Source organism: Plectropomus leopardus, chromosome 5 (genome assembly GCF_008729295.1).
Source record: "Plectropomus leopardus isolate mb chromosome 5, YSFRI_Pleo_2.0, whole genome shotgun sequence".
In the NCBI taxonomy this organism is placed as follows: domain Eukaryota; kingdom Metazoa; phylum Chordata; class Actinopteri; order Perciformes; family Serranidae; genus Plectropomus; species Plectropomus leopardus.
The window spans coordinates 3,023,727-3,047,841 of NC_056467.1; the positions used below are offsets into that span (position 1 = coordinate 3,023,727).

Consider the following 24,115-nt stretch of genomic DNA (forward strand, 5'->3'; position numbering starts at 1 on the left):
CCCAACAGTATACAAAGGAGCAAAAATGAGCACATCCTTAACTCATACACATTAAAAAAGCAGCAATATTAATCCAAAACAACAGGCGAATGGGAAAACACTGACGGGAACATTTTACTGCCATATCAGTACTTTCATACTTTCAGTAAATTTTGCTAATACTTACAAACTTTTACTTCATCAAGGTTTTAAATGCAGGACTTTAACTTGCACTGAAGTATTTTCACAGTGTGGTAGAAGTACTTTTACCTAAGTAAAGGATCTAAATACTTCTTCCACCACTGGGAATCTGCATCTCACTATGTATCACTGTATTCGACAAATCACAGTGTTATCATTAATACTATTTTCTTACATATTTTATTACTAACATAACTAAAGAGCTACTGAAAAGCCTTCACTTCTCTCTTAAGCTGCTTTGTTTATTTACTCTCTTTTACTCTCACTTTTTTTTTTTTTTTTGCCCCTCTTCCTCACTCTCTCTGTGACACACTGCTCGAGAAAAGTGTCACCTCTCAGTGCACGGCGGGAACAGCTGGCACTAACAGGTGAGAATGTAAATGACATCAGACAACATTATCTGTGGCGTCTAAACTCACTGTACGCCATCGTGACTCATGCCAGCTGTGACAGTTACGGCTTTATAACTTTTAGTCACAGTTGATGTAAGTGTGTGTAACTGTGCAAACCGCAAACTTTTTACTCTTGCATGAGGTGGTCTTTCAACCGAATCGAAAAGTAGTAGTGACAATGTCAGAGAATATGACAAAAAGTTACTTCTCATCAAAGTTACCAAACTACAGCTTTAACAGTAATGAATCCCCCGACTCTCACGCCTCCCTGCTGTGACCCAGCAGTCTGTTTATTTCCTGCAGAGATCACAGTGGATAGAAAATCATCACTTTACTTTCTACCGGAAACCAGGTCAAGTCTTAAGCCCCTTTCCCACTGCAAAAAAACACCACCAACAATAACAACAAAAACATTAAGACCTGGTAACATCTGACTTTTTTGGGAACGGTAACAATCGGTAGTGGTCAAAGGTATTTATTGCATCTGACTCCGATCAGCATTGACGGAAACGTTTGGATGCAATTTGCAGGACACTTCTTGCCAAGTTGCTTATTACCTTTTTCCAGAGGTTTAGAAGTTTAAATACTTGTGAAAATCATATGAATGTACTACACGAAAAGACATGTCGATCCAGGTTTTTTCAGGGTTAATCTTATTATTTCCCTCAATGTCTCTAAGGCACTTTTTAAGGTAACTTTTACTGTTAATTTGTTAATAATGGTGGATTAATGGAGCGCCTGAAAGACCTAAAGAAGTTAAGATTCAAAGGTGTGCAAAGTGATGATAAAGGCAGACACATGGGCTTAATATATATAATATATATAATATATAATAATAAATGTCAGATAATAGGAGTTGTCTGCTCATACCTGCATTAGTGACAACGGTAAATCTTTAGTATTTAAATCAGTGCTGTAGCTGCAGATACTCCTGTTCTGCTCCCTGTTCTCTAATTATCACCTCAGTGTCACCACACACACACACACACACACACACACACACACACACACACACACACACACACACACACACACACACACACACACACACACACACACACAGGGAAGCAGCTTCTCCCTTTGAACTGCTGCTGACGAGCCAACATGGCTTTGTTCAGACACAGTCTGAGACTGGGTTTCTTAAAAGCAGAGGGACACAAAGCATATGCATTACAGGTGGATTAAGAGTTATTCACCACGGTTAAACTGGATACAGAGAAGGTTAGACTGGTAATCTGCATTTACTTGTATTTTATCCCTGATGTTAGGCTGTGTTTGTCCTTTATGCTTTACAGGGGTCACATAACACTCAAATACCACTTTTCCACTTTTCTTGGGTTGGTTTGGGTTGGTTTGGCACATCAGCCCAGCATGTCTGAGATGGTGTTTGAGTCACAATGGCATGAGTTTCTTCCAAATAAAGTAAAACACATTACTTCCTGTGAGCCAAAGGATTTAACCAGGAAGGAGCAGACAGCCAGTCTTTACGTGATGTTGGAAAAAGTGGAAAATATTGCGTGGACTAAGTGGAATTTCTCAAGTCGGACTAACACATTCAGATCGTGTGTTAAAAGGTCGATTTACGCCTCAACTGGACCTGAACTGTCCTATACGTTCTGAGCATGCTCCATAGTCCCCACACTGGGCTTTGACCCAGAAGTCAAACAGCATAAATTCATAAAATATTTGAAAAAAAAGACGTATACGAGAAGAAAACAAAGCAAGATGAAGAAACCAAGTAAAGCCAAGAATACATACAAAATGTACAGCGCCAGAGAGTTATCCATGTTTCACCGTTCCACACGCAACCCGTCTGCTGCTCGCTAACTTGTTTGGTCTGTGGTGCAAAAAGGTCAACCAGAACCACGGTCAAGAGGGCATATGGCCAGCTACTGTGGCGGACTCGGACATACTTCTGTCAATAAATCGATTCTCCCCTGGTGTTTGTATACTGGGACAAGTTATATTCTGCTCTTTTATCTGTTCTAAGTTATTTTTTCAGTATTTTGTACTTCTCTATTTTTGCTTTTTGTATTTCATCTTAAGCATCTTTGAGTACCTAGAAAAGCACTACAAAAGTCCTATCTGTTATTATTATTATTAGTAGTAGTAGTATTAGTAGTAGCAGTAGTAGTAGTAGCAGTAGTAGTAGTAGTAGTAGTAGTCCAGTTAAACGGCCTAATAAAGCTATGACTGTAACTCCACTTAACTGTGCATGTAAACGTACTGAGTGTTCGGCATTTGTTGGATCACTGCTGTGTAATCTAAAGCTTAAGTTTTCTCTGTGAACATGTCACATATTAGTTTTGTAACAGAGTATTGGATAACAAACTTTGAGGGACATTTTTCTTGGTAAAATAATTAAGTTAGGCCTAAACAGGTTAAAAGTCTCTCAGTTTAAAGTTGAATTATTACTCTAAACAGGATTCCATTAGAAACAACAGTGTTTGTCATATATGATGATGGTGTGGACTGACTGTGTCTAACACAAGCGTCTAGTCGCTTTGTCACCACAACAGAGTCCATCCACAACAACATGACGAGCTCGACTGTGACTCACAGTAAGGAGCGTTTTCCTACCTTAAATCGCACTTTCTTGAGCATCATCCTCGACTCCAGGTGAGTTCACCGCAACAAAAATGAGCCAAACTTCACCAAACTTTTCCAACTCTACACTCCATTCACTGAAAACCTTCCACAAAATTCCAACACGTCGATCCTCTGAATCCAAATCCAGTCAAAACATCCAAACTCAGTGACTGTGTGCTCTGCGGTGTGAGGTGTCCGCCTGCCGACTGTGTTTAACGTGCCAGAAACAACAGTGTCTGCTCCAGTGTCACCCTGCTCTCCCCTCTCCCTCTCCCCCTCTGAGACCCTTTCACAAGGCTAATCAGCCTGCTCATTCATTTGGAAAACAGACACACCCTCTTTTTATGACTGGAGGGCTGCTATTAACACCCCCCTCCTCTAACAACACCCTACAGTCCAAATATGGGTGCTGCTAAGCTCTCTTGAACTCGCCCCCTCTGACCCTTTAAAGCCCTCCCACCCCCTCACAACGCTCATGTCCCAGCATTCACCCATCTGTCGGGCCGCGGCGTCTCAGCCCAACATCTGACTCGCCTCATCTTCATGGCTGTTCCTCTCTCTCACAATCCATCTGTACGAAAATATAAACCTCACTCTGCAGCTACACAACATTTACACCGCAAGGATTTCTAAAATAAAAGACTCCATGTCAGTGGTGGGGATGGCCACTGCAATGTAAAATTATTATAATCTGGAGTTTTATCAAGATTTGAGAACATTTACTAAAGGTGAAAATGTTAATGTAGTGACACAAAATGAGACCAAGTGTATGAGGCGCGGATTTAAAAGTTGTGCACTCTGAAAGAAACAGAAACATTTCTCCACATTTAGCTCTAAAACATAATTTAAAAAAGGTGTGGATGTATCAAAGTCCCTTTTTAATTACATTTAGAGCAATATTTGCAAACTTTTTCAGATTTATTCTTTTGCAAACAATATATTAAAGATAATGTAAATGTCAAATAAAATATATTTATATATAATCATTTATTTATTGATGTATTAAGTATTATACTACTAATCTACCCAGTAGGCCAGGGATGTTTTGCCCATGAAAATATATCTCACTGGGCCCTACAATACTATAACTACACCTCTGGGACCAAATTGACCTATTAAAAGCTTAAAATGACTTTAAATGCATGCACTTATTACTCCACTACAGTGCATTGGACAGTTGATATGAAAAAAAAAACAGTATTTAGCATCCCACTTGCTGAAAGCTTGTTTCTGAATGACAAACCATGTTCGGCAATCGTTAAACCGGCAACCATAAAACCAATGCCTCAAACAACATAGCCAAAGTTTTAATGAAGTATTTGAGGAACAATTAACTATTTATTATGGCACACTGATTGGCAAGGTCATTTTTAACGTGGCACCTCATACCGAAGAGGTTACCCACTCCTGATATAAAGTATCTACACTGACAGATTACATTAACATGAAGAGACAATCATATGACACTATCATAACCTAAAGAGCTCATGATAATCCAGGAGTTTTTCTTGAAATGTAGTATTTTTAGACTCCGGTATTTCTACCTTTACTTAAGGAAAAAGTCTGAGTACATCTCCCACCACTGGAAATAACATTATAACCAAAATTTGAGTTACTATCAGCTGACATGTGATTGGACAGTGCTGCTCACCTCTCCTCAGGTGAGGGCAGGTCCGGGTCATGGACAGGTGGAGACCAGGCCGCTGAGGATTTCTGTACTCTGACCTAATACAAGACAGCGACAGCTGATTTAATATAAAATAACTTGCTGAAAGTTTGGCTACACTGAATAAACGGCAGTTAAAAGTGGAGCAAAATGTAAACAGAATGATCTGATGTTAGCTAACTTTTGGGGGAGCAAACCTATTTTTCAGTGTGGACTTAACCGGTTAATTTCCACAACTCTCTGTGACCCACCTTTTTTTGTGAAGAGCTGGGTGACTTCTCTCCTCTTTATTCTCATTTCTGGTAGCCAAACTTTTCTTTAAGAAGCTGACAAACAGGCTCAACGCCGACAACACTCCTCTTTATGCTCCGTTAGCACGTAGCTAACGCCAGAAATGACTAACGCTCGCGCCAGGTTTAGGGTTTGGACCGAACCATTTCATGAAAATACAGGGGGGAAGAGGCAAAACTCTCTGGATGTTTACCCTTTTTTCCCAAAACAAGAAAGGAAAAAGAAACCGCGTGTATTAGTAAACATGTTTTAAATAAAACGTCCTGTTTAATATGTCATATTAATAATGTTCTTTTTTTATCCTAATGTTTTTATATTTTTCGGACCCCCTGTCAGTCATGGGCTCATCCTAACTTTATTCTGAGACCAGCGCATGCGCAGTCTGAGGAATGTTCCCAGAAGTTGCAATAATGTTTAAAAGAGAACATTTTAGTCAACAAATGTTTTAAGGATGTTTATCATTTTAAAAACTGTCACTATAAGGCTAAATGGTGACTAAGATGCATAATTATAACTGCAACATTTTAAGGATTTTTTTTAGAATTTTAGACTTGTTTTTTACAAAACGCTCCCACAGTGTTACATGAGAACAAAGGAAGAACGTTTTCAAATCAGCATTCAAGATTACAGACCCTTTTTTTCTTTAAAAAATTGAAAAATGAAGCCAGTAAAAGGCCAAAAACTGCAGTTCCTGTAATGGCCACCTGAGGCTGACTCCAACAACGAGCCAATCCCTGTACACCTCCACATTAAAATGTTTAGCTTTACAGCAGAAATAAACTCACCCGTTTGAAGTTTATTAAGGCTTAAAGATATTCATAATTAATGGGGTTCCAATTACTTAAAATAAGTGGGATTTAAGCCTTTTTATGACTTTTAATGCCACTTGGAAATAAATTAAAGGCAAATTTTACGGAAACCAATATTGAAGGCAAAAAACATGTACCTACATTAATTACTGTAGGTTAGGTGGAAAATGTATTTTTCAAATATTTATTGTAACATAAAACATGACTCTTTGGGGATGTCAATGCAAGAGGAATTCTGTAAAATATTATTATTTTTAATGTTACCTATATTTTAAGCTTTCTTTCATTACAATGTCAGAAAACAAATAAAATAAAAAATCCTACGTCTAATGTCTGAGCATTTTTTTGAGACTTTTGAAAGATTGATCTGATACATTTTAATGCCAATCAAGGCCTTAGTTTGAGATTAATAGATCCAATGCCTTTTAAGACTTTTTAAGGATTCACGGGAACCCTGATTAAGGTCTTGGCCCTTTTGAGTGTTTGAGTGACAGACTTCCTGCGGATATCGTCCCCAATTGGATCCACACGTCACTCAACTACAGCTCCACCCTTTCGTCCATTTGTGGTCACTTTTTGGCCAAACACCAAATATATGGCCTCAAAACAATTACCCACAAACCACTGGGTGACGTCACGTTGACAATGTTAATTAAATCTTTTTTATACAGTTTATATGTCCAAGCAAATACCGGCAAACTAATGGCATTCCCATCATCCTCAGCTGGGGTTTGAGTAAAGCCCTATTTAACAAATGTTAAATGATAATAATAATAATGATAATATAACACATTATTCAAAATGATGGTGCACATGGTAAACATTATTCCCTCTAAAGGTCGTTATTAGCAGTTATCTCTAAACTCTGCTGTGCAGCCACGAGCATGGCAGTGGAGTAAATGTGTGATTTATTGCATAATGTAAAACATTCGCTATTACACTTCCAGAGTGAATCGCTCACAAGTGTTTGATTTATCCATAGTCTGTATATAAAGAAATATACATCTTTATATACAGTCTATGGATTTATCCAGCTGGTCACATGGAGTTGTAATGCTGGATTTAAGAGGGCTGCAAACAGAAAAGGTTGGGAACGACTGTGATTCACCAGAGGCGCCTGTACTTCAGCGGTACAATAAAGCTCGGAGATGAGTCATGCATGTAAATACAACCCGTGTGTCTCACTGCTCCATGTTTAGTCTGGCCTCAGTGACCCTCACAGTTCACGCTAATGAATGATATCTAACATGAGGACAGGATGAGACAGTTTGAGGGCTGAAAGTTGACGTGGTTAGTCATCACAGAAGACACAACAATATGAAACACCTCAAATTTCAACTCAGTTCTTGCAAGATTTTTTTTTCTGGGATGGTTGACCCTTTAAAACCAGAGCCAATTGGCCTTATTTTAGTCAAAAACATGAGAAGGCAACAAGCAACAAAGAAGAAATCGCCAAAAATTAGCAGGGAATAAAAAAACAAAACAAAAGAAAATTACCTGAAAAATAACAAAACAAAACAAAAAAAGAAAGTTAAATAAATAAATGACCTGGAGATATGTTTGTAATGGTTGCAAACATGACCAGACAAGATGAGTCATAACAACAAAATGAAACTCCTCAAATTTCAATTCAGTTCTTGCAATAATGTTTTACTTGGATTTTTAAACCAGAGCAAAGTGTCTTTATTTCTGTCAAAAACATGAGAAGGCAATGAGCAACAAAAGAAGGAATTAACAAAAATGAGCAAGAAATTAGTAAAATAAAAAACAACATTACAACAAAAAGACATTTACCTGAAAATTAATTAGCAAAACAAACAAAAAAAAGTAAAGAAATAAAGGAAAGTTAAAATAAAAAAAAAAAAAAAGACCTGGAAACACATTTAAGTAACATAAAGTTTAACATAAGTTTAAATACGTAGTTATAAACATAGTTTTTCCCCATTTTTTTGTTCTTTCCTTTATGATTTTTTTTTCAAACTTTTAAAAAATAACTTTCTAAATCTAGCACTTTCTTGCAATATGTGGAACATTTATTACACAGTTGCTCATTGCCTTTTACCCCACATTTTTCCCCAATGCTCAGGGCTCAAGGGTTTAAATACTTGCAAAAGGCACCTGAAAACAGCACACAAAGGGTTAACAAAAAAAAATTGTGGGGGTTTATGTATATGGAAGGCCCCGTCAGCCAAAAACTGTCATGGACCATCTCTGACTCAAAGACTGCTGCTTTGCTATGTCATATTCAATATCTAATAAACTGTAATCACTTCAATTCTTATTACCATTAAAATACAAATAAATTCATGTCATTCTTAAATCTTCTTCCCCGCTTAATAAATCTCCACCTGCGTGGATCCAAAATCATAAAATGCTCAGAACAAGAGGGAGCAAGCAGCACCACACTTAAAACACAGTCTTGCATTATTTATAACCACCAACTAAGTAAATTCCCAATGAAGCCGAGCTAATTAGGCGCATAACCAACACAAAAACCCGAGTCAGACTTACATTTTCAATAATACATTTTATTCCATTAAAGATTCTTTTTTTCTAATTGTACACTGGAATGTTAAGATTCCCCTTCAGTAATTTAGTTAAAAATGCTCAATCTAGTCATTTTCAACCCCACATCCACACAACCATTGCTAAATTGAAATTTGGGGAGTACAAATGGAAGAAAAAAAAAAAAAAAAACAATAACATGAAAGACAAATGTTATATCTCGAGTAATGTTGATGTTCTGTGAGATTGTAAGTAAAGGATGACGGGGTGATGAGCAGCAGAGTTTAGGAGGGCTCCTGTGGCGTCTCTGCTTACCTGATGTGAGGCGAGTGGGTCGAGTATCACGCTGGCAGTCCCTGCTCTGTGTGTGTGCGTGTGTGCGCGTGCATGGATTTGCACCATCATGCTAACACACATCCACCCCAATCTCAGATCTAAAACGCCTCGTGTGATGTTGGATTAAGGGCTTAGATGTTGTTTCTGGGCTGCGTTCAAAGTCCTTTTTACCCTGATATCAGAGGGCAGATCACTGGACTTAAATGGACCAGAGTGAAACGCGGCGTCTCTTTTGGACAAAGTGAGGAGTGGCTGCAATGGTGTTACCAAAAATAAAAAATAAAGATAAGAAAATTCAACAGATGCAATCGTTAAATGCATTTACTGGTGGGTGACTTTGCCCTGCAGCTGAGAATTCCTTCCAAAGTCCTGCTCCTCACGATCAAATTTCAATATCCAGATTAGTGGTAAACATGACAAATTATACATCAAACAGTAAAAAATAGTTAAAAATAAAAAGGACAAAAGTTTTGCTGATGATAACTGCAGACAGTACGACAATATACTGAGCACAGAGCCATGTTTTGCTTTCAGCCAAGTGTTACCTCTACGAAAAAAAGTCCTCACGAGGAAGGAAAAAAAAAAAACTCGTCTGAAGTGAGATATCAATAGAGCAAATCACAATAGTTTTACGATTAAAGAGTGACAGGCTTATAATGATTGAGACAGCTACAGTTCTGCAGTTATTATGGATAAGAAAATCTGAAAACAAAGAAAGCAAGAACCCCGTTTCGGCTTTATCGATGAACCATTGCAACGCGACTGAAGAAGAAAAAGGGCGTGGAGGATGCGGGATGCTAAACTACCAGCGCTCGTTCTCGTGGAGACTGACACGGCGGCCTCCTCAGTGGTCCCTGTTCTCCCCTCTCTCGCCCCGGGGCAGGGTCTTAACCGATAGACCGCAGTCATCCTCTACTTAAGTCTCAAGTCCTCTTTACAGTTCTGCTCGGCGAACACAACAGCATCAGTGTAGTTTTCTCTTTTTTTGTGTGTTTGTTGGTTTTTCCGCTTCAATTAACTCTATATATAGATGATCCTCTCTCATACAAACATATAAATACACCACCGCTGCTCTGCTCCACCACAGGAAGAGGCTTTGCCGGAGGGCTGACGCAGTCCTGTCGATGTACAGTCTCTGAAATAGTATACAGGGTGGGCAGGCAAGAAATCTTCAATCTTTCTCTGTAGCATAGATTTGGACTTTTTTTTTTTCTTGGTGATTTTTTTTGTTTGATTTTGTGGTTTTGTTTGAATTTTCTTATTTTACAGGATTTCATATTTGTCGACAACAAAGGAGGTTTCTGAAGAGAATCTAACAGAGCTGTCGCCGTCTACGTGAGTCACTTTGGTAACCTGGAAAAAAAGACGAAAAAAAGGAAGTTTATCATTTGAAACATGCGGGAGTGAGTTCAACTATTGATCACTGACTAGTCTGTTATTTGATTAATGAGTTAGAGTATTTTTTTAAAGAAAAAAAGTTAAAATTATTTGATTGTGAAATCTTTCCTGTCTCTTTTCTCCTCTATGACAGTAAACTGAATGTCTTTGTGCTGTGGACAAAACAAGACATTTGAGGACGCCCCCTTGGGCTTTTGTCACCATTTTATGACATTTTACAGAGCAAACAACTAACTCATTAATCAGGAAAACAATCAACAGATTTTTCTACCATGAAAGTAATCGAACAGGTAACGTTGTTCTCAGACCCACCTGGATGTCGCAGTAGTTGCGCTTGGACACAAAGGACACGGCGATGGGGAAGAAGTCGTTGGGCTGTCCGGCGATGCTGAACTCCAGGCTGCCGGTCTTGTTGTTGGCATCGATGACGGGTAGGCACCACTCCAGGATGTTTCGCCGGCTGTCATGTTTGTACTCTCCATCCAAATCACCGATGACGGGAGCTCCCACACCAGACCTGCAGAGGAAGAGCAAAACAGAAAACAAGTCACTCCCAATTCAACGTTTTGCACAAAAACTGGCGTGTTAACAGATTCGTGGTGTCAGAAACACTTTGTGAAGAATCTCAGTCACATAAAACACAGATTTCTGAAACTGTATAAAACTATTATTTTTCCCTCATTTCAGCCACATCCTAAAATCTGATGGAGCTTCACACTCGGCATGTTTACATGACGTTAGAAAAGTGCAGTTATTGTGTTCTAAAATACATGCAAACATGTTAGTGCAACCGAAATCTGACTAACACACGCAGATAATTTCATTGAAAGTCGAAGTATATATATACATATTTATATTATATATGGACTTTGAGTGGACTATGTGATCTGCACGCGCTCCTCGTCTCACCGGCCTCTCTCAGTGTTTGATTGTGATTGTTTGTCATTTATGAGGGAGGAAGGTTTCAGGCATTTAGAAAGATGTAAGCAACTTGAAAATGTAGTTTTTTATATTTATTTTGAATAAAAAAAGTCACACCCCACACCAGCCCCCTGCTGCTGTGGACGCGGCAGCAGCAAAACATACTTTAGCCACCTCAAAAAAAACAGTACAATTGTAACTTCACACTGTATTTGCATGTTCGCTCCTCTTTACCTTTAACAGCTGATGGAGGCAGCGGTAAACCAGTGTGCGGTCAAACAGACACTCGCATACAAACCAGAGTGTTAAGTCTTATCACTTAAATACTATTTCAGACACTTTTCCACAAGAATACAGTTTGAAGAAAAACATTGTAATATTTGTTCATGTTAATCTCAGGTCAGGACATCAAAAACGGGGACAAATGGTGGCTTTTTATGTGTCAATAACCAACGACACAAACTCTTTTAGAGCTTCTACATGTGTTAAAAAAGATGTACGTACGGTACAGGGATGCTGATGACCACGTCGTTCAGCTCGAGGCTCTCCTCCTGCAGCTCGTACTCAATGTTGACATCGCAGCCGGTGCCACTCTCTGAAGGCCAGCAGTTTACTGTGGACAAAACAAGACACATTAGAGTCTCACTGTACAAACATTAGGTGGGTTTCCTTTACAGATTTGCACAAAAATAAAGCGATATTTTCAAAATGTCGATAAAAAACAATTTTAAGATGACTGTGTTTCCACTGAGTGATGTTATGCAATTTAAAACATTAGCAGGTTTATTTCTGTTGCAGCCACTGCACTAGCTGTCATCATTTCCAATCCAAGGCCACGCAGGCGTGTTATGTGAGCGATAATGGAAAGGCGAGCCTCTTATTCGTGGGAACGGCCACGTATGAGGGATTTCTGGGAGCTGATAGTCCACGATTTCACAGAGGAATTGTGAATTCAAAACTTCCAGATGATCCGCTCAACTTTTAAGAGTTATGTGATGCAATAACAGCTCTTGGAGCTCCTGCTGCATCATGAGGGAGCCAGTTCCTACTGACAAGCACAGACATGATCATGTGACTTAGACCTACGTGGCTTTTTCAAACGCCTGAAACACCACCTCATGCAAGAGTAAAAACTTTGTGATAACTGAAAACCCGCCTACAGTGAATAACCGTAAACCACAAAACTCTCATTGTCTCATGAACAGTTAGTCCTCAGATTTGGCTCATGTATTGACTCTTACTGGTTAGAGGTATGAGGGACTCATCTGTGGTCTGTAGTCTCCACTTCAGCACACCAACATCGTTGTTGAGAGGGAAGGACTTCTCCGGGTTCTTCAGGCCGATCACCGACTCGGCTGTGAACATCTTCTTGTCCACGTTGGGATGTGTCTGAGAAGACAAGACAGACAGAAACAGATTTATCACAAATACTGTCATAGGTTGTGTGTTGATGTATGTACACACAACAGTAACCCGTATGGACTCTGGTGCATTTCACACACTTTTCATTCTTCATTTTCTTTGATATTTTGGCTTTTTTTGGCTGTGTTCATGCATATGGCATGCATTTTGGCAAGATTGTGTATTTTTGTTTAATCTTGGGATTTCTGGCTCAGCTCCGACAAAAGGTCTAAAATGCACCGTGGAAACTAAACTGTTACATTCATGTTGTTAAGTGCAAAAAATGCTCCATTGAAACCCATTCAAACTGACATTTTTGATCCCACATCCATCAAAGCTGAAAAACATGACTTTTGTTATTTCTGGGTGTCATTCTGGGCTTTTACTTTGGAATTTGTCATTTTTACTATTTCCCACATGATGACATAATTTTTACCATATTTGGCATATGGAGGAAATACGTGCTATTTCCACTAATAGCACTGTCACAATCAATGTTGCTGCAAATCACTGACATATCCCAGACTGTGATAATCAAAAAGAAATCTACTGTATGTCATATCTACTGTATTGAAAACAATTCATTTTTTGTTTTTTTTCCATTTAAAAGCAAAGTGGCATCATGACAAAAACCTGGCATTCAAAGGGCTAAAATTCTGAAAATTAATAATTATTTGATATCTGTGATTAAGACTGCTGCTGATTAAAAAATAAACTCAATGAAAGTAGAAAATCATATTAATGTTTAATATTTTTTACAGTATGAGTGTGAGTATCAGACACTGCTCAAAAAACAGTAATGTGTAAAAATCAATGTTAAATGCTAAAAATTATCATTTTTTTGTGTTTTTCCATCTAAAAACATAGTGGCATCATGACAAAAACCAAACATTGAAAAGGTTAAAATTCTGAAAATTGATGATTATTTGATATTCATCAATAAGACTGAAAATAGAAAATAATATTAAAGAATGATATTTTTTTAAACTTAATTTTGAAAGGCGCACACACGAGTGTGTGTTATAATAAGGGGGTTAAAATACTAAAAATGAAAGGGCAACAGGTTTTAAGAAATATTTTTGCAGTAACTGTTGTTTTATTTGTCTTCTTTCACTTTTTTCCTCTCTGTTGCCTGTGTGAAAAACATGAAAGATAACCTCCCACATGTAGCGTCCTCTAATATCATTTTTTATTTTATTTTTTTTCCATCATATTAACTGAAGCTACTCAGTCATATGTCATAAAACGGTCTCCTGCAGATGTTGATAATATTTGGTAAACCTACTTGCAGCTGCAGTCCTTTGTTGTCATTATTGTTGATGACGAGGCGGATGCGTCCGTTCTTGTCGTCTGTGACTCGGAGCGTCACCATGCCCAGCACTTCCATGTTCTGCAGGCCGCCGTCACGGCCGCAGGTCAGCGAGATCTTTTCCTCCACGCGCAGATGTACGCTGGAGAGGAAACACATCCAAACATGTTTTAAACTAAAATAAACAGTCAAATCAGGTCACACTTAAAGGGGACCTGTAGTGCTTCTTTTTTCTGCTGAATATATAATGTTATTATGTCAGATGTTCATATGAGAACAAAATCTCACGGTGACGCATCCTGTTGTTACGATGGTTTATGTTTGTGGATCAGCCTGCCTGAAGACCCGAGGGCAGCACAGAGGGTTATTTATCATTTATTTATTTATTTATGGGTGCACGCACAGAACGCAGAGTCCAGTTAAAGAACGACTAAATTGCGTAGCCAGATTTTAAGAAAATTGATTTAGACCGATTTCAGTCGAACATTTTAAGTTCTTTTAAGTCGGACGAACACAATTCGACTTTTTCTAACATCATGTAAAAGTACTAGGGCTGTCAAAATAAAGTGTTAAAAAAAATGTTAATTAATCACAGGAAAAATAACGTGTTAAAATCGCTGATTAATCGCGTTCGTTGTTGCCTTTTGGCCCAGTGCGTCATTTAGGCCACAGTGGCTTTGTGAAATGAATTTTCGTACCATCAGAGTACTTCAAACATGAAATATCACCTCAACACAAAGCATTTAGCAGAGAGCCAGGAGGTCCGAGCTAACACGGCCTCTGACAGCATGAGCCTCGTCGAACCGCACTCGACCAGGCGTTCAGACGCAAACTGAGTCCGCCTGTGACCGACGAACTTGCAAAATGGATTCAGTGGACTGCAGACCAGTTTGGGTTATAAGAGGCTTTACAGATAGCATCCTCTGAGCTCTGAGTGTGTCCAAAATCCAGCAGCTTTACAGCGAAGAAAAGAGGAAAAAAGAAGGTGAAGTGCCGAGGGCTGAATTTATTGCGCTGAACTGTGGATCACTTCACTTCAGGTAACAATCACAACGACCTCCGAGTTACTGCACACGTCACTGACAGAGCGGACACTTAGATTCTTCTTTAATTCACTCATCTGTCCAATTTCAACCAAACTGACATTTTAAAAATACTTTCACAGCAAAAATGTAAGCGATTATTTAGACTAATTACTCACACAGCATTTAATTAATTCGATTATTTTTTTAAATCGCTTGACAGACCTAAAACATGAATGAGAGTCAGAGAGTTAACACTGGATTGTGCCGTTCTTCATCACAATAACCTCCATTTCCAACATTAGTTTTGTAGTTTGGTCATTTTGACAAAAACAATAAAGCAGTTTAAAAAGAGTGCAATGATCTAGAACAAGATTTTTCTGCTCAACTTATTATTAGAATAATCAACGTTTAGGGTGCAGCCTCAGTCGTAATTATGGGTTATGATTCACAGCGCGTCACACACATCATCAACCTTCAATATCACTTTTGTCATCACATTCAGAAAGTTTCTTTTACCTGTTTGTTCTCCTCATTGTCATCAGATTATCAGAACTAATAAATATGTCAACATTTGCTGATTAAATAATGCTTTGTCAAGGTGATGACCACGTCTATGCTCACATAAACTCCTCAGTATATTTCTGTCGGCACTGAGTCCTTTATAAACACCGACATCTGCAGAGGAAAAACAACGTTTGGTCATACAGACGGAGCTGAGTCCTCACCTCTCCACATTGACTGGTGGTGGTAGAACTTTAGAAACATCCGAGCCTCTCTTTCCTGTGGTGGGCATGATGGTTTCACCCTCCGACTTAAGCTTGTCAACAAAGTTGTCCACTTCTTTCCCTTTAGCACCCAGTTTGAGCGCCTTACTGGGCCCACTTGGTCTGGAAAAAAAACAAAAAAACACTCAACATTCATGGTGGTCTTCAACCATTAAAAGAACCTTTTGTTTTATTATTTTGATGTTTGTTAAATGAATTACTATTCTTTTTTTATTTATTTATTTCTACTTTTAATATCTATTTATTTATCATTATATTTAATCTAACTAATTTATGGATTTGGTTTATTTGTCATCTTTTATTATTACAATTCTTATTGTTATTGTCATTGTTTATTCTCTTTTCTCTGTGGGAGTGGGTCACTTGAGTGGATTTATATTTGTATATTGATATAATTTATTTTTTGATGTGCAGTTGAATCTTCAGCAAAAATATTGTTTTAAAAATTAAAAAAACATCAACTTTTAAACACATCCAGTCAGAAAAACTCCAGTGACTGCCCACAAAAGTCCCTCTGCAACCCAACACAAGTGCAAAAAGAGACGTTCAGACCCGAAAGGCTTTCACTTGCTGTACCTGACTGGAGTTGGTGTGATCTTGGGCTTCTCGGGCTCAACAATGGTGTCTGTGATGATGGACCCTGAGGAGACGCTGGTCATGCCGGCGCTGCCGAAACCGCCGAAAGCTGGCACCTTCTTCCCAGAGCGCTCGGCGTCCCTCCTGGCCTGCTGCAGCTCCTTGGCCTTCCTCCTCATCTCTGCTTTGGCCTCTCTTTCCTGAGTCTGTAGTTTAACAAAACAACATTTAAATTTACTCTAAATTACAACACGGAAACACTCAAAATCAGGGTTCCTGCAGCTTAAGTCATGTTAAATTTAAGACTTTTTAAATGCCACTCGGAATGAAATAACTAAATTTGAAGAGGGACAATTCATGTTGCCCAAATGTTATGACATAAAACATGAAATTTTAAGATTATCTATCTCACATATTGGAATAAAAACCCTATTTTGGATGAAATACACTGAAGACAATGAATATATTATCTCATTATAAAAGTATCTATTTAGATTACCAAAAGAAATGGAAACATCTGGCACCTCTATCTGGATTTCTTGGTGATTTTGTGTTTTTTTACTCTGCATGTAAGATTTCACTGCTTGGATTCCCAACATGACGAGTTTAAGAGGAGGAACTTAATAAAATATTTAAAAAGAATTAAAAAAAAAACAAATAGATGTCACCAATTATTTTTAAAATTTTATAACGCTACATCAGAGATAACGATTCATAAAATGCTACTTCCCATGTCTGAGAACTTTTAAGACTTTTGAAAAAGATTACTTTAATTTAAGACGTTTTTTTTAGATTAATGAATTCAATGCCTTTTGAGGATTTTTAAGAATCGGCAGGAACTCTGGAAATGCAGTTTTGCATTTGCACTGGTGTTTTAATTGCTGCAAACTATCACAGTGTTGAGAGATAAAAATAGTAGACCCAGATTTCCATAAAAATGCGTGTGATCTCACCTCTCTGACAGCACGGAAAACCTTCTCCTCGTGGGAATCCATCTCTGTGAAGGTGCGGATCTGAGCCAGGTTGACGTTCTCTCTGTAGCCCAGTGCCACAATCTCATCGAAGGCAAAGATCAGGTCGAAACAGTGCTCCGATATTTCGCTCTCCTCCAGCACACGACAGTATTCTGGGATCTGAAATGGCAGGGAAAGAAAAATGAAGATTCGACAAGTTTGAGCATCTGAAACGTGCTGCGAGTTAGGACTTGACAATTAAAATATGGCTTTAAAATAATGATGATAATAATGATATTTTAAAGCTTTAGTGTAATACATGATGTATATATCTGGACATTTTTAAATGTCCTTTAAACTAATGTTAACTACTGAACTACAAAATTACTGGATGAACAGCAGTTACAATAAAGTTAAATCAAGTAGCTACTAGTTAAATACACTACTGTTGAAATAACATTTAATAAAATACAGTCATAAGGAAGTTAAATTAAGTACTTTTATAATGTAACTTTAATAAGTATTTTTATAATTAAGTAAATCAAAGCGGGACCCATGATGCTTTTATTTTGCCTTTCTCAGGTCAGAAGTGTTGATGTTTTTGTTGTGGACTTAAAGATTTCGGTCAACAGTTGGATGTTAGCATTAGCAGACAGTTAAACAGATACCGCAGCTCCTTTAACCACGAGGTTTCATTCACTGTGAACGGCCAACAAACTAACAGCTCTGCAGGTCATATACTGTTAATAATTTCAAGTTGCACTGGTGCTCTGTGGTCGAAAAATGTGGCCAAATAGTCGCGATAGAAGCTCTGCAGATAGAAAAACAGACGCCTCACCAGCTTATTCTACCGCCATGCCCACTGATTTAAGTTAGACTGTCACCACAGCGCCGTTAAACTTGATTAATTCTCTGTAAGCTGGAAACAAACTAACAAACTTCAGTTCAAGTATTAATAGTATTTGCAAATGGCAGTAGTGCTCCAAGGTAGCAAAATGTGACTAAATAGTCACAGTCTGGAGCTCTGCAAAAGCCCTGCTTTGTGTGTGTGTGTCTTAAAAAAGTGGCAGAAAAACCATTTCTACAATACAGTCTAGGTAAAAAGCTTGACTACTGACAACACCACTGATCACAATCTGATACTGAAAAACTTTTTAACACTGTAAGATTATTTCAAGCATTCGGATTCTTTCAGTATGTTTTTGTTGTGTGTACCTTTCACCTACATTTGACAAGCTGTTAACAGTTTCCTAATTTATGCATGTTAAACAAACACCAGTTGTACAGTATAAATAGCAGAGCTTGATGTTCAAAACCTTGAGCATAAACAGATGTCATGCTCTAAGCAACTGTAATGAACATCCTTTTATTAACCCATGATCATGTATCCTAAAGCTTCAGGAAACTTTGTAATAAATAAAGAAATTGTAATCTGTCACGATTGTAATTTAAGTTCTTCCACACTGGAGAAAACATTAATAACTAAAAGTTTACCCTGACTCTATTTCTACTCTCTTTCTCATTCACACTATAAGCTGATCACTCAAGACACCTATTGAATGCAATTAAGATTGTATTCCAGTTTTTATCTAATACACAAAGCAGAAATACAACAAATTACAATAGTTTTGAAAAAGCAAATTGGGTGTCAGATTACTAATTAACCTCACAGTTAAACAGAAGTTTAATCTTACATTAGTGGACTAGTTTTAAAGTAGGAAAACACACAGAAAACAGTCAAGTTTGAGCACAATTTCATCTACAAGGTTAAATAATGTCCCAAAAAATACTGTGTAGATAATTTGTAATTATTAATTACGTTTTAATATCCAAATCGTACTTTTAACGCTGCTGAATTATTTGGCACTTACACCTACAAAACATGACAACAACTCACTAAATGACAGTTAGCAGCTAACATTTTTGGAAAATAACATTCTTTTGGAAAATGAAGCTCTTGGTAACGTGCCTATTATCACAACAGCATTTTTCAGGTGTGACACAATTGCATAGCACACAGCCTATCCTGAGGTTTAAAAAAATATGCATTAAAATGTGATTTAAATGTCTGCATTAATAAAATAATAACTCAATAATGACTTGATAGTAAGTCTAACTGACTAATATTTCTTGTACCAACTAATCAGGTAGCAAAGTTTAAACGACTAATTGCGCACATCCCCACGACATATAAAACCTTTTCTCGTCCACTTTTCTGCTTACTCCCCAAATAATATTCCCATAATTCAATGCAATATCACTTCTTACAATATGACGTATAATAATAAGATGTAGTGCTGAACATGGCTTTGCGTTAAACCTGTAAGTGTTTGCGGTCTTTGCTTGTCAGGCACAACATGAGAGCTAAACTGGAAACAAACACCATGAAAAAAATGTAATGGCTCATAAATGGCTGTGCCAACAAATTTATCCCAGAATATTAATCTTCAAATACTGGTGGACAATCCCACCCCTAAATTAGGGGTTGACAGATTATCAGCCTGGCTGATTATCGGGGCCGATATTTGGCATTTTCTCAATTATCTGTATCCGCATTTTATTTTAATGATCACCAATAAAAAGCAATTAATTAAAAGGTGTGTGTATTACTCCCAATCAACACCAGGAAAGGCCGTCTGCAATATGCAAAGAAAGTGTGAGCATGGGAGGAAGTTTTACTTTGTAAAGGAAACTTTGTAAAGGGAGTACTTTTCATAGAAAAAAAGTCACCGGGAACTTACTGTATATTATGTTAAAAGTTTCAGTTTTGATTAAACATTTGCTAAAGGCATTTAAACAAAGTTTTGTGTGTGAGCTTACTATAATTCAAATTTTGGATATGGGTCTAATTAAGTAATGATAATTACTATCAGTCCTGAAAAACCAATATCGATCAACCCCTACTCTACATAGACATGACACTAAAATATACTGAGACGCTGGAAAAATCTCTAATCACTGCATGTTAGAAAACTTAAGGATAACAAGGACCATGTGGCAGGTGCTGAGAGGTTTCAGTGACTGGATATGTGAAAAGTATACATCTATTACATGCGGTAATTTGGAATAATTTAAACATAACTATTACGAACTAAAGCTACAGAAGGGATATCAATAAAGCAATTACCATTTCCTTATACTGCCACCAGACATGTTAACTTTCCACCAAACAGATGATGGACATAATTCAATTTCCAGACACAAACAGAAACAGAGCGTCAGCTCCATGTCTTCTTACCACACGGGAGAAGAGTCTGAGCGTCTCCAAGTCCTCCAGGATGTTGCTGTTCTTGGTGGTGATGAGGACCATGTAGAGTTTCTCCAGTGGCTGGTACACATAGCGAACACTGTCTGTTTCCACAAAGGTGTGCTGCTTTCCCGTGTTCATGAGTTTAGGGAATGCAGCCAGAAGACCCTCAATACGCGTCCGGGTCATTTCCACAAACTGCCGCGATACGATGGCCTTGCCGGCCTTGGTGCACACCGCCGCTGCCAACAGCACCTGCAAGGGAATAATAAAGTTGTCTAAGATACTGCCCACAGAGCTTCAGTGTTATAACACATTGTGCATGCATTATATGTTTAGGCATGAAAATGCTACTGAGAGGTAAAACTACGTTATGGAGCTAAAGGAACTTTACACATAAATTAGGCTGATAGTTCCCCGTTTTACTTCAACTTGCAGAGTTCCCACTAATGTTTTAATCTTTCTAGGGAGAATAAATCTTGCCAAGTTAAACATCAGCAAATTTCTTATTGTCTTCAAACAAAATTGTGGTAGATTCAGCATACACATAACCCACTCAGCTACAAGTACAACTTGTATTATTGGTTCGCACTGCTCAAGGCAACCTGACAATTTATTCCAAATAATTTCTGCCACAGATATAATGTGTATGCACAATCTGACAAAGCTGCCAGATGATTTAAGAAGACCTTAAGTCATGTTTCTGACTCAATATTTATCACATCAGCAACTTCCAAGTTGCTTAATTTGTACATGGTTCTTTAATTAAAACTCTTTCCCCCATTATTTAATAATCTCTTTATCGCTAACATTCAATTTCATAATTACTCAACATGAAAAGCACTCCACATCCCCAGTCACAAACCACTTCATCACAACGTAGTATCACATACACAGTTTCCAAAATATAGAATTAATTTCCTCCTCAACTGGTTAGACGCTCTCCTTCATCATTCAAAAAAAATCTGTGAAAAATATCCTACTATAACAATAGTACCAACCTTATGTGTGTTTTTTCATGTTTACCTGTTCCTCTCCTCTTTCCTTAACATAATTATTTTTGTTGTCATCTGCTTGTCTCTTCTTATTTATATTTTTACATATATAAGATATAAGATTGTTTGTTTTAATCAATTCAAAGAGGGTGTTTTTGTCTATTCTTGGAATTTCCAGCTCTGCTCCCATGATAATCTAAAATACATTGTGTAAACAAAATGTTATTATTATTATTATTATTATTATTATTATTATTATTATTATTAATGATAATGTTAAGAAACTGTATGCACTGGTTGATAGTTTCATAGAGAACCCCACTTATCAAGCCCCTTGAGGGTTTTCTGGGTTTCCACTGCATGTCTCCTTTTCTTAAAATGTATAACACTGCCGTTTCGATGTCAGATTAAAGGGCTGACTGATATTTCTCATTTTGCCAATAATCTGTATCTGCATTTTATTTGAATGATGCCACTAAAATTATGATTAATAAAACGTGCAAAGAAAATGTCAGCATGGGAGGAACTTTTACTTTGTACAACTCAGGGAGCTATTTTTATTTAAATTTTTACTTAATTAAAAAAAAAAAGTTGCTGAGGAGTTTCACTGGATATGATGCTGAAAGTCTTCGTTTTGATTAAACATCTGTCAAAGGCATTTAAACAAAGTTTTGTGTTGGAGTTTGTTATAATTCAAATTCTAAATATTGACAAAGATTTTTATTTACATTGTAAATGCATATCGATTCCAAATATCGGTTATCAGACTCATTAACTACAATAATAATAATAATAATAATAATAATAATGATAATAATAATAATAGATTTTATTTATATATCGCACCTTCCATACATGAAATGCAACTCAAAGTGCTTCACCAAATAAAAGAGATACATGATGGCATAAAAGCAGTAACAAAGTACACAGATTATGAGATAAAACATGCAAAAAATAATAACAATAAACACACAAAAAAATTCAAAAAAATACTAATGCATCAACCACACCTTACAACTGCTCACAGACTCTGACTGCTGAATATGCAGAGGAGTTGTTCCATAATCTTGAATTACAGGCACTAAAAACAGCCTTGCAGCTTTTTTTAGGGTTGGGTTTTTTTTTTTAGTTTTTGGGACTATAAGTAAATCCAGTCTGATGATCCAAGAGCACGATTAGAGGTGTAACATGATAGAAAGTCTGCTATGAATTAGGGTGACGACTTAAAATCGGTATCGGCCCTGAAAAAACAATACTGCTCTACTGTCTTTTTAAATATGTCCTAAATAAATCAAATGTGCATTGTTCTGCCAACATACTAAAACAAACTTAAAATATCCAATATTTTAAATGGTGTTTGGTGAGATGTTCTCAGCACACTGGAGACAGCAGCAGGTACATGTCCAGTACGTTTATCTTAATTTCAGTGAGTTAAATATGACAAACTCTTTGTTTTGCTCTGGTAAATGAATGAAGGAGCTGCGATCAATCCACGTTGACAAGTTAGAAATGAAAGACATCGACTGCGATGGATCTGAACTGGCTTCATATGGACAAGCAACAACAATTAACACCGACACTATTAAATAAATGTTGCTGCAGCTGGCTAACAACGACGATAACACAAATGAAGACATGGATAAGGTGTATTTATGAGCGATATCCAGTGTCGCCTGGTTGAAGATATATGACAGCAGGTAACGTTAGTTAGCTCGGATCCGGCTAATGACAGGAGCTAACGTTAGCGCTAGCTTGTCAAGCTAGTTAACGTCAGCAATGTCTGCACACTCAGAGCCGCCTACTCACCTGAAATTTGACTCTGTGTAATGAAACGACGATTCATTTGCTCGATTTCAACAATTAAACACGCGGTTATAGCTGTCAGCCCGATGAAAAGCAACGTTTGTCTTTCCTCGTATCTCGCTCTCGGAGCTAGCTGATACCTAGCCTCAGCTAGCTGCCAGGTTAGCTGGTGTTATGATAATTGCTAGGCCCGATGAAAGCCAGCTTAATATCTCCCGTTTTTCCCGCTGTCACTCACCATTTTGGTCTCTCTCTATGGTACGACGATCTTCCGTCTCTCGTGTGTGTCGGTTTGGTGATCTCTTGTCCCTGTGGAAGAGCGCGGTGCGGGTGTACAGCTGACTTCAGGTTGTGTGATTGTTAGCTCGCTAGCGTCAATATGGCAGCAGCACAGAGCCACGTCTCCACCGGAAGAGCGGCGGCAGAACTGCCCACCGTGCAAACCAATGACGTGGGCCCCAAAATGTTGGCCCTGTTGCATAAATAAGTTACTGTCACCGCTTTCACAGGCGTGTAGCTCTGCTATTTAGACTGTCAGGTGGTGCAAACAACTTAGCAGCTCCGTATATCTACTTTACAGCTGTATTTTCACTGTGTATAAGACTTAGACACGTTTATTTATCCCACTTGTGGGAAATTAACTTGTCACAGCAGCCGTGTGTACAGAAAAAATATGTAAAAATATCAATATATAGAAAATATAAAATATACAAAAGTGCAAAAATAGTACATGTATCAAAGAGAAGAAGAAAAAAAATGTACAGGTTTTAAATACAAAAATCAAAGATATACCAGAAAAAAAATCAAAGATATACAGATTAAACAAGATGCAGGTAAGAATGTGGGAGAATGAGGGAGCACTGTTGTAAATTGTAATAAATAGTAATAAGGATAATAAGGATAATTAGGCAGGGGCAATTTTTAAAATACAACT

At 37.6% G+C, this 24,115-nt stretch overlaps 2 protein-coding genes across 2 annotated transcripts in view; both read right to left on the reverse strand.

Moving 5' to 3' along the window:
* phldb1b (pleckstrin homology-like domain, family B, member 1b) overlaps positions 1 to 3,214 on the reverse strand; it is a 157,148-nt gene extending 153,934 nt beyond the window's left edge. The window contains 1 exon segment of the mRNA XM_042486315.1: positions 3,153 to 3,214. Coding sequence (XP_042342249.1) covers positions 3,153 to 3,179 — 27 coding nt within the window. The 5' untranslated portion in view covers positions 3,180 to 3,214.
* A 5,220-nt stretch (positions 3,215 to 8,434) lies between these two features.
* On the reverse strand, positions 8,435 to 23,606 carry LOC121943240 (coatomer subunit delta). Its single transcript, XM_042486720.1, has 10 exons — positions 23,420 to 23,606; positions 20,375 to 20,638; positions 17,137 to 17,316; positions 16,184 to 16,389; positions 15,548 to 15,709; positions 13,774 to 13,939; positions 12,329 to 12,476; positions 11,592 to 11,700; positions 10,479 to 10,683; positions 8,435 to 10,121 (listed from the first exon to the last, which is right to left on the reverse strand). The coding sequence occupies exons 1-10, from the start codon at positions 23,420 to 23,422 to the stop codon at positions 10,032 to 10,034; spliced, it is 1,533 nt and encodes a 510-aa protein (XP_042342654.1). The 5' UTR covers positions 23,423 to 23,606; the 3' UTR covers positions 8,435 to 10,031.
* Between the last annotated feature and the right edge of the window lie 509 nt (positions 23,607 to 24,115).

Coding starts and splice junctions, on each gene's coding strand:
- LOC121943240 (XM_042486720.1), bottom strand. Junction 16,390..17,136: donor TTTTCCGTGCTGTCAGAGAG/GTGAGATCACAC, acceptor GTTAAACTACAG/ACTCAGGAAAGAGAGGCCAA. Junction 15,710..16,183: donor ATCACACCAACTCCAGTCAG/GTACAGCAAGTG, acceptor TTTTTTTTCCAG/ACCAAGTGGGCCCAGTAAGG.